This window comes from Oncorhynchus gorbuscha, linkage group LG17 (genome assembly GCF_021184085.1).
Source record: "Oncorhynchus gorbuscha isolate QuinsamMale2020 ecotype Even-year linkage group LG17, OgorEven_v1.0, whole genome shotgun sequence".
Taxonomy (NCBI): Eukaryota; Metazoa; Chordata; class Actinopteri; order Salmoniformes; family Salmonidae; genus Oncorhynchus; species Oncorhynchus gorbuscha.
Genome location: NC_060189.1, coordinates 4,756,754 through 4,767,897, shown reverse-complemented (window position 1 = coordinate 4,767,897; position 11,144 = coordinate 4,756,754). Strand labels below are relative to the sequence as shown.

The window sequence follows — 11,144 nt, the reverse complement described above, 5'->3', positions numbered from 1 at the left end:
TAGAATGTGCAATATAGAACATGCAATATAGAATGTGCATTATTGGTTTATGCTCATAGTGTAATAGCCTATAGCCTGTTTTAAAATTGCGTGTTGTGTTTCCAATCAATATCAATTAGAGGATCGTTCGTGCAAGGCGCTATTATCGTCATATGGAAATGTCGTGGTCGTAGCTGACGTCTGATTGGACAATAACCATTACACTGACAGCTGCCTTGTCCAATAACTGCTCTGGATTCACCTGCATTTGCAATACCGTGTGTCTATTGGTCAGAAAGTGCGTTGTCTTGGATAGTTTGCAGGATATCGTCGCCTGCTTACTTCCAAGGATGCATTTGCGGTGGTAGATGCTGAAAGATAAGTCCGCTGTTTCTGCGCAATAGCATTTTGAGTTATCACATATAGCTCATTTTCTGGAATTGAGAGATACTATTTCACTACGAAGAGAATTTAAAATGGATGAGATGGAGGAAGAATTAAAATGCCCTGTCTGCGGATCGTTTTTCCGGGAGCCGATCATTCTACCGTGCTCCCACAACATCTGCCTGGCTTGCGCTCGGAATATCCTAGTGCAGACCCCGGACGCTGAATCTCCGCAGAGTAGCCGTGCTTCTGGCTCGGGAGTCTCCGACTATGACTACCTGGATCTCGATAAAATGAGTTTGTACAGCGAGGCGGACAGTGGATACGGTTCGTATGGTGGCTTCGTTAGTGCCCCGACCACCCCTTGCCAGAAATCCCCAAACGGGGTGCGTGTTTTCCCCCCTGCCGTCCTCCAACCCCCTTCTCAGCACCACTTGCTTGGACACCCAGGTTCCCTACCTCCAATCCCACGCAACTCCTGCCTCACATGCCCGCAGTGTCATCGCAGCCTCATCTTGGACGAGAGGGGGCTCCGCGGGTTTGCCAAGAACCGGGTGCTTGAAGGGGTCGTGGACCGCTACCAGCAGAGCAAAACAGCCGCTCTCAAGTGTCAGCTCTGCGAGAAGAGTCCCAAAGAGGCCACTGTGATGTGCGAGCAATGTGACGTGTTCTACTGTGACCCTTGTCGCTTGAGGTGCCACCCCCCTCGAGGTCCGCTAGCCAAGCATCGCCTCGTACCCCCGGCACAGGGCCGTATAAGCCGTCGGACAAGTCCCCGGAAGATCTCTACCTGTACGGAGCACGAACTGGAGAACCTGAGCATGTACTGTGTTCAGTGCAAGATGCCGGTGTGTTACCAGTGTTTAGAGGAAGGGAAGCACGGGACACACGAAGTCAAGGCTCTAGGAGCTATGTGGAAACTACACAAGGTAGGGTCACGTGTTCCAAATCGTTACATTTATACCTCTATTTTTCCAATGTCATAACGCGCGCATAAACTCACAAATTACAGTCCTTAAATGTGTCCCTATTAATTTCGTTCGTTGATGCAATTGTGGAAACGAATAGCGTGTAGGCTATTCTACATTTTAATATAAGCGTAACTTTTAAGTTCCAAGTTGAATTGATTGTGTGTGAAAACAATTTGATTAAATAAGAGCCTAAAATCTATTACATGTTTTGCTCACGCTTCACTTCAGTCTCAGTAAGTGGCCTGTTGGGATGAGCTTCTATCCTTTATCTGCTCCAAGGTTGTCAGTAAATCCCCTTGGGCAAGACTGTGGCAGAATCACATTTGACAAGAGGCGCTCCCGTCCGTCTCCCGAGTATAATAAATTGTCGAGGGGCCAGACGCAGAGGTAGAGTCATAGGGTTCTTGTTGAGAGAGGACCAGCAGCGGTACTGCTGCGTCACAGGGAAAGCTACCATCCCCTTTTCTGTAACCCTGTAAAGTTTGGACCCGTTTTGATTATTAAATGTGACGTATGAGAAATACATTATACTGTGGCTTAGGAATAGGTGACATAGGCTTGCTTCCCAATTGGCACCTAATACCCTCTATAGTGCACGACTTTTGACAAGGGCCCACACTATATTATGGTAATATAGGAACATTATAAGGGAATTTTTTATTTTATTTTACTAAGCAAGTCAGTTAAGAACAAATTCTTATTTTCAATGACAGCCTAGGAACAGTGGGTTAACTGCCTGTTCAGGGCAGAACGACAGATGTGTACCTTGTCAGCTCGGGGGTTTGAACTTGCAACCTTCTGGTTACCCCCGCCCCCACACTCTAACCACTAGGCTACCCTACCTCCTCTACACTCTAACCACTAGGCTACCCTACCTCCTCTACGCTCTAACCACTAGGCTACCCTACCTCCTCTACACTCTAACCACTAGGCTACCCTACCTCCTCTACACTCTAACCACTAGGCTACCCTACCTCCTCTACGCTCTAACCACTAGGCTACCCTGCCTCATCTACACTCTAACCACTAGGCTACCCTACCTCCTCTACGCTCTAACCACTAGGCTACCCTACCTCCTCTACACTCTAACCACTAAGCTACCCTACCTCCTCTACACTCTAACCACTAGGCTACCCTACCTCCTCTACACTCTAACCACTAGGCTACCCTGCCTCCTCTACGCTCTAACCACTAGGCTACCTTACCTCCTCTACGCTCTAACCACTAGGCTACCCTACCTCCTCTACACTCTAACCACTAGGCTACCCTGCCTCCTCTACACTCTAACCACTAGGCTACCCTACCTCCTCTACACTCTAACCACTAGGCTACCCTGCCGGAATAGGGTGCCGTGTAGGACAGAAGCTTGGTGTTTTTATCTCCATACTCAAGTATTTTCTGGTCCCCTTCACATTCTCAGCTGTTCAACGTGCCTAATATATATATATATTTAAAGCCTCAGATATATATAATATATATATGAGGCTTATATATATATATATTATCTATAAAACCTCATATATATATAAAGCCTCTGGTCACGCATGGCTGTGTTTCAGTGGGCTACAGATGGTCTCGCATGGCTGTGTTTCAGTGGGCTACAGATGGTCTCGCATGGCCGTGTTTCAGTGGGCTACAGATGGTCTCGCATGGCTGTGTTTCAGTGGGCTACAGATGGTCTCGCATGGCTGTGTTTCAGTGGGCTACAGATGGTCTCGCATGGCCGTGTTTCAGTGGGCTACAGATGGTCTCGCATGGCTGTGTTTCAGTGGGCTACAGATGGTCTCGCATGGCTGTGTTTCAGTGGGCTACAGATGGTCTCGCATGGCCGTGTTTCAGTGGGCTACAGATGGTCTCGCATGGCTGTGTTTCAGTGGGCTACAGATGGTCTCGCATGGCCGTGTTTCAGTGGGCTACAGATGGTCTCGCATGGCTGTGTTTCAGTGGGCTACAGATGGTCTCGCATGGCTGTGTTTCAGTGGGCTACAGATGGTCTCGCATGGCCGTGTTTCAGTGGGCTACAGATGGTCTCGCATGGCTGTGTTTCAGTGGGCTACAGATGGTCTCGCATGGCTGTGTTTCAGTGGGCTACAGATGGTCTCGCATGGCTGTGTTTCAGTGGGCTACAGATGGTCTCGCATGGCTGTGTTTCAGTGGGCTACAGATGGTCTCGCATGGCTGTGTTTCAGTGGGCTACAGATGGTCTCGCATGGCTGTGTTTCAGTGGGCTACAGATGGTCTCGCATGGCTGTGTTTCAGTGGGCTACAGATGGTCTCGCATGGCTGTGTTTCAGTGGGCTACAGATGGTCTCGCATGGCTGTGTTTCAGTGGGCTACAGATGGTCTCGCATGGCCGTGTTTCAGTGGGCTACAGATGGTCTCGCATGGCTGTGTTTCAGTGGGCTACAGATGTCAAGCCCACTTTAGAGAATCTGAGTTGTCATGGGCAACACATACACACACTCTCCCAGCTCTACTCTCCCTCCCAGCGCTCTCTCCCTCCCAGCTCTCTCTCTCCCTCCCAGTTCTCTCTCTCCCACCCAGCTATCTCTCCTAGTTCTCTCTCCCAGCTCTCTCTCTCCCTCCCAGTTCTCTCTCTCCCACCCAGCTCTCTCTCCTAGTTCTCTCTCCCAGTTCTCTCTCTCCCTCCCAGCTCTCTCTCTCCCTCCCAGTTCTCTCTCTCCCACCCAGCTCTCTCTCATAGTTCTCCCTCCCAGTTATCTCTCTCCCACTCAGCTCTCTCTCTCCCTCCCAGTTCTCTCTCTCCCACCCAGCTCTCTCTCTCATAGTTCTCTCTCCCAGTTATCTCTCTCCCACTCAGCTCTCTCTCTCCCTCCCAGTTCTCTCTCTCCCACCCAGCTCTCTCTCTCATAGTTCTCTCTCCCAGTTCTCTCTCTCCCACCCAGCTCTCTCTCTCCCTTCCAGCTCTCTCTCCCTCCCAGCACCCAGTGTGTCATTCTATGAGTAGGAGGAGAGGGCCTGATATAGCAACCATCCCCAGCCTACACACCACCCCCCCCCACACTCTCTCTCTCTCTACAGATATCATGCATAACAACGTGTTTGCTTGAACAGCAGCACAAATACACAGACATATTGTGAACAGTGAAGTGAAAACTAGTAAAACAATGTGAGATCAAACAAAACAAATCTATGAAAGGACAAAAATACAGAGGGGAGGAGGAAAGAGGGGGAGAGGAGGAGGGGAGGGGGAGAGAGAGTGGGGGGAGAGAGAGGGGTGGAGAGGGGGAGAGAGAGGGGAGGGGGAGAGAGAGGGCAGAGAGAGAGAGAGTAGGAGGGGGAGGGAGAGGAGAGAGAGAGAGAGAGAGAGAGAGAGAGAGAGAGAGAGAGAGAGAGAGAGAGAGAGAGAGAGAGAGAGAGAGAGAGAGAGAGAGAGAGAGAGAGAGAGAGAGAGAGAGAGAGAGAGAGAGAGAGAGAGAGAGAGAGAGAGAGAGAGAGTCTCTCAGCTTCCCTATCAAATCTAAAAATGTCAAGCAGACAACCTAACAAAGTTAATAACAATGACAAATGGTTTGATGAAGAATGCAAAAACCTCAGAAAGAAATAGAGAAACCTGTCCAACCAAAAACATAGAGACCCTGGAAAACCTGAGTCTACGCCTTCACTATGGTGAGTCACTAAAACAATACAGAAATACACTACGGAAACAGAAGGAACAGCATGTCAGAAATCAGCTCAATGTAACTGAAGAATCCATAGAATCTAACCACTTCTGGGAAAATTGGAAAACTCTAAACAAACAACAACACGTAGGCAGACCTGGCTCTCAAGAGAAGAAAGGCTCACTGCCCACAAAATGAGGTGGAAACTGAGCTGCACTTCCTAACCTCCTGACAAATGCATGACCTTATTAGAGACACATATTTCCCTCAGATTACACAGATCCACAAAGAATTAGAAAACAAATCAAATTTTGATGAACTCACATATCTATTGGGTGAAATACCACAGTGTTCCATCACAGCAGCAAGATCTGTGACCTGTTGCCACCAGAAAAGGGCAACCAGTGAAGAACAAACACCAGTATAAATACAACCCATATTTATTTATTTGGCCTTTAACTATTTGCACATCATTACAACACTGTATATAGACATAATATTTTTATTTTATTTAACTAGGCAAGTCAGTTAAGAACAAATTCTTATTTTTAATGACGGCCTAGGAACAGCGGGTTAACTGCCTTGTTCAGGGGCAGAACGACAGATTTGTACCTTGTCAGCTCAGGGGTTCTTGGGTTGCAACCTTCCGGTTACTAGTCCAGCGCTCTAACCACTAGGCTACCCTGCCACCTCTACACTCTAACCACTAGGCTACCCTGCCTCCTCTACACTCTAACCACTAGGCTACCCTGCCACCTCTACACTCTAACCACTAGGCTAGCCTGCCACCCCTCCACTCTAACCGCTAGGCTACCCTGCCTCCTCTACACTCTAACCACTAGGCTACCCTACCTCCTCTACACTCTAACCACTAGGCTACCCTGCCTCCTCTACACTCTAACCACTAGGCTACCCTGCCACCCCTCCACTCTAACCACTAGGCTACCCTGCCACCCCAACATTTGTAATGTCTTTATTCTTTTGGAACTTTTGTGAGTGTAATGTTTACTGTTCATTTTTATTCACTTAAATTGAAAATGAGAGAGACAGAGGGGAGGAGAGAGAGACGGTAAGGGAGAGGGAGGGGAGGGAGGGAGGGAGGGGGAGGGGAGGGGAGCGAGAGGGGGGGGGCAGAGAGAGGAAGAGGGAGGAAGAGGGAGGGAGAGCTGGCAGGCCTGGTAGATATGGATGGGCAGCTTTCAGACCCAACAGGCATTCCTGACTGAACACCCTCGAGGACAGACAGACAGGAGGCTTCTCCATTGGCACTTGGATACACCCACAGTGTCACAAACACTGATAGTTATACGACAACACACACTGACACTAAAACACACACGCACGCACACACACACACACACACACACACACACACACACACACACACACACACACACACACACACACACACACACACACACACACACACACACACACACACACACACACACACACACACACACACACACACACACACACACACACACACACACACACGCGGTTCTGCTTAAGCGACATAAAACCCCTTTTTGGGAATTCAGTGTAATGTAAAAGGCAAAACCCCCCCAAAAAAATACTCTCACACAATCAAATAATACACATGGAGAGTTCGTAGCTCCGTTTTGTATCGTCAAAACTGTGACTATATTCTGTTTCTACAGACAACATAGTTTTAAATGAAGCCTCTCAAATCAATAGGTCAATATAAGCAACCGGGAGAGAGTCAGGTATATTCAACAGCGAACCAATCTGTGGGTAAAGCGACGCTGTGACTCGAACCCAACAAGCCATGGCTTCCCTTAAAGGAAACGACAAGGAACCACTGAGAATAACCACCTGCCGAATACAACAGGTGTAGTAGACCTTACAGGTGTAGTAGACATTACAGGTGTAGTAGACATTACAGGTGTAGTAGACATTACAGGTGTAGTAGACATTACAGGTGTAGTAGACCTTACAGGTGTAGTAGACATTACAGGTGTAGTAGACATTACAGGTGTAGTAGACATTACAGTGAAATGCTGAATACAACAGGTGTAGTAGACATTACAGTGAAATGCTGAATACAACAGGTGTAGTAGACCTTACAGTGAAATGCTGAATACAACAGGTGTAGTAGACCTTACAGTGAAATGCTGAATACAACAGGTCTAGTAGACATTACAGTGAAATGCTGAATACAACAGGTGTAGTAGACCTTACAGTGAAATGCTGAATACACCAGGTGTAGTAGACCTTACAGTGAAATGCTGAATACAACAGGTCTAGTAGACCTTACAGTGAAATGCTGAATACAACAGGTGTAGTAGACCTTACAGTGAAATGCTGAATACAACAGGTCTAGTAGACCTTACAGTGAAATGCCGAATACAACAGGTGTAGTAGACCTTACAGTGAAATGCTGAATACAACAGGTGTAGTAGACCTTACAGTGAAATGCTGAATACAACAGGTGTAGTAGACCTTACAGTGAAATGCTGAATACAACAGGTGTAGTAGACCTTACAGTGAAATGCCGAATACAACAGGTGTAGTAGACCTTACAGTGAAATGCTGAATACAACAGGTGTAGTAGACCTGACAGTGAAATGCTGAATACAACAGGTGTAGTAGACCTTACAGTGAAATGCTGAATACAACAGGTGTAGTAGACCTTACAGTGAAATGCTGAATACAACAGGTGTAGTAGACCTTACAGTGAAATGCTGAATACAACAGGTGTAGTAGACCTTACAGTGAAATGCTGAATACAACAGGTGTAGTAGACCTTACAGTGAAATGCTGAATACAACAGGTGTAGTAGACCTTACAGTGAAATGCTGAATACAACAGGTGTAGTAGACCTTACAGTGAAATGCTGAATACAACAGGTGTAGTAGACCTTACAGTGAAATGCCGAATACAACAGGTCTAGTAGACCTTACAGTGAAATGCAAAATACAACAGGTGTAGTAGACCTTACAGTGAAATGCTGAATACAACAGGTGTAGTAGACCTTACAGTGAAATGCTGAATACAACAGGTGTAGTAGACATTACAGGTGTAGTAGACCTTACAGTGAAATACTGAATACAACAGGTGTAGTAGACCTTACAGTGAAATGCTGAATACAACAGGTGTAGTAGACCTTACAGTGAAATGCTGAATACAACAGGTGTAGTAGACCTCACAGTGAAATGCTGAATACAACAGGTGTAGTCGACCTTATCGTGAAATGCTGAATACAACAGGTGTAGTCGACCTCACAGTAAAACGCTGAATACAACAGGTGTAGTAGACTTTTTGGTGAATTACTCACTACAGCTTAATGAGAAGGGTGTATGTCGTTAGGAGAGGAGTTGAAGCTTAATTGCTGCAGAGGTCACACAGACTGTTTCGTGGTAGTCTGAACCTTTTTGAAAACAAAAGTATCCACCTCACACACATGGTTATGGGTTTAGAAAGAAGACACATGTACCATGTCAGATTAGAGACGACATGTAATTACATTTAGAATATTACTCTTTACTCTACATATTCATCACAGAAGACTGAAATATAACAAAAACCGTTTGACATAAAGAAACACCAGATTTTCAGCAGTTTTTTGTTATTGTTAAAAATAAGGTTTATTAATTCTAAAATTATGAATAACATGAATAACATTCCACCCATGAGGCCACTGGGTTCATTTGACTGCAGGAAAGTAGTGATCTGTTCTGACTACTGCTGACACAGACCAATCACGGGTGACCAATCACGGGTGACCAATCACGGGTGACCAATCACGGGGCCGGCGTGCCATAGAAATGCAGGTTGACTCTCTCAGGCAGGATGAAAAGGATTACATCGATCCTTAGCTACATTGTTGTTGTGTGCCATTCAGCTCCATTCAGCAATAAGGGCGCACTTCAAATTCAAATACTTCAAGTGTAAATACTTCCAATTGAGTAAACTACTTCAGACCAGAACCCTATTTCCTATATAGTGCACTACTTTAGACCAGAGCCCTATTTCCTATATAGAGCACTACTTTAGACTAGAGCCCTATTTCCTATATAGTGCACTACTTTAGACTAGAGCCCTATTTCCTATATAGAGCACTACTTTAGACTAGAGCCCTATTTCCTATATAGTGCACTACTTTAGACCAGAGCCCTATTCCCGATATAGTGCACTACTATAGACCAGAGCCCTATTCCCTATTAAGTACACTACTTTAGACCAGAGCCCTATTTCCTATATAGTGCACTACTTTAGACCAGAGCCCTATTCCCTATATAGTGCACTACTTTAGACCAGAACCCTATTCCCTATATAGTGCACTACTTTAAACCAGAGCCCTATTTCCTATATAGTGCACTACTTTAGACCAGAGCCCTATTCCCTATATAGTACACTACTTTTGACCAGAGCCCTATTCCCTATATAGTACACTACTTTTGACCAGAGCCCTATTCCCTATATAGTACACTACTTTTGACCAGAGCCCTATTCCCTATATAGTACACTACTTTTGACCAGAGCGCTATTCCCTATATAATACACTACTTTAGACCAGAGCCCTATTCCCTATATAGTACACTACTTTTGACCAGAGCCCTATTCCCTATATAGTACACTACTTTTGACCAGAGCCCTATTCCCTATATAGTACACTACTTTTGACCAGAGCCCTATTCCCTATATAGTACACTACTTTTGACCAGAGCGCTATTCCCTATATAATACACTACTTTAGACCAGAACCCTATTCCCTATATAGTGCACTACTTTTGACCAGAGCCCTATTCCCTATATATAGTACACTACTTCTGACCAGAGCCCTATTCCCTATATATAGTACACTACTTTTGACCAGAGCCCTATTCCCTATATAGTACACTACTTTTGACCAGAGCCCTATTCCCTATATATAGTACACTACTTTTGACCAGAGCCCTATTCCCTATATATAGTACACTACTTTTGACCAGAGCCCTATTCCCTATATATAGTACACTACTTCTGACCAGAGCCCTATTCCCTATATATAGTACACTACTTTTGACCAGAGCCCTATTCCCTATATATAGTACACTACTTTTGACCAGAGCCCTATTCCATATATATAGTACACTACTTTTGACCAGAGCCCTATTCCCTATATATAGTACACTACTTTTGACCAGAGCCCTATTCCCTATATATAGTACACTACTTTTGACCAGAGCCCATAAGGCTAAATCAAATCAAATCAAACTTTATTTGTCACATGTGCCGAATACAACAAGTGTAGACATTACTGTGAAAATGCTTTACTTACAAGCCCTTAACCAACAGGGCAGTTCGAGAAAATATTTACCAAATAAACTAAAGTAAAAAAAATATAAAAAGTAACACAATAACATAACAACAACGAGACTTTATACAGGGGGTACATAGTCAATGTGGAGGCTATATACAGGGGGTACATAGTCAATGTGGAGGCTATATACAGGGGGTACATAGTCAATGTGGAGGCTATATACAGGGGGTACATAGTCAATGTGGAGGCTATATACAGGGGGTACATAGTCAATGTGGAGGCTATATACAGGGGGTACATAGTCAATGTGGAGGCTATATACAGGGGGTACATAGTCAATGTGGAGGCTATATACAGGGGGTACATAGTCAATGTGGAGGCTATATACAGGGGGTACATAGTCAATGTGGAGGCTATATACAGGGGGTACATAGTCAATGTGGAGGCTTTATACAGGGGGTACATAGTCAATGTGGAGGCTATATACAGGGGGTACATAGTCAATGTGGAGGCTATATACAGGGGGTACATAGTCAATGTGGAGGCTATATACAGGGGGTACATAGTCAATGTGGAGGCTATATACAGGGGGTACATAGTCAATGTGGAGGCTATATACAGGGGGTACATAGTCAATGTGGAGGCTATATACAGGGGGTACATAGTCAATGTGGAGGCTATATACGGGGGTACTGGTACCGAGTCAGTGTGCGGGGGTACAGGTTAGTCGAGATAATTTGGTAGGGGTAAAGTGACTATGCATAGATAATAAACAACGAGTAGTAGCAGTGTACAAAACAAGGGGGGAGGGAGGGAGGGGGGATGTAAATAGTGGCCATTTGATGGGCTCATAGGGCCCTGGTCAAAAGTAGTGTACTATATAGGGAATAGGGCTCTGGTCTAAAGTAGTGCACTATATAG

At 45.4% G+C, this 11,144-nt stretch overlaps 1 protein-coding gene across 4 annotated transcripts in view; it reads left to right on the top strand.

The window, feature by feature from the left end:
* Positions 1-347: 347 nt before the first annotated feature.
* The window catches only part of LOC124001217 (E3 ubiquitin-protein ligase TRIM9-like), a 132,723-nt gene continuing 121,926 nt past the window's right edge, over positions 348-11,144 (top strand). For all 4 annotated transcript variants that reach the window (XM_046307843.1, XM_046307842.1, XM_046307845.1 and 1 more), the window contains exon 1: positions 348-1,292. In XM_046307843.1, coding sequence (XP_046163799.1) covers positions 456-1,292 — 837 coding nt within the window. In that variant the 5' untranslated portion in view covers positions 348-455. The remainder of the gene's footprint in view (positions 1,293-11,144) is intronic.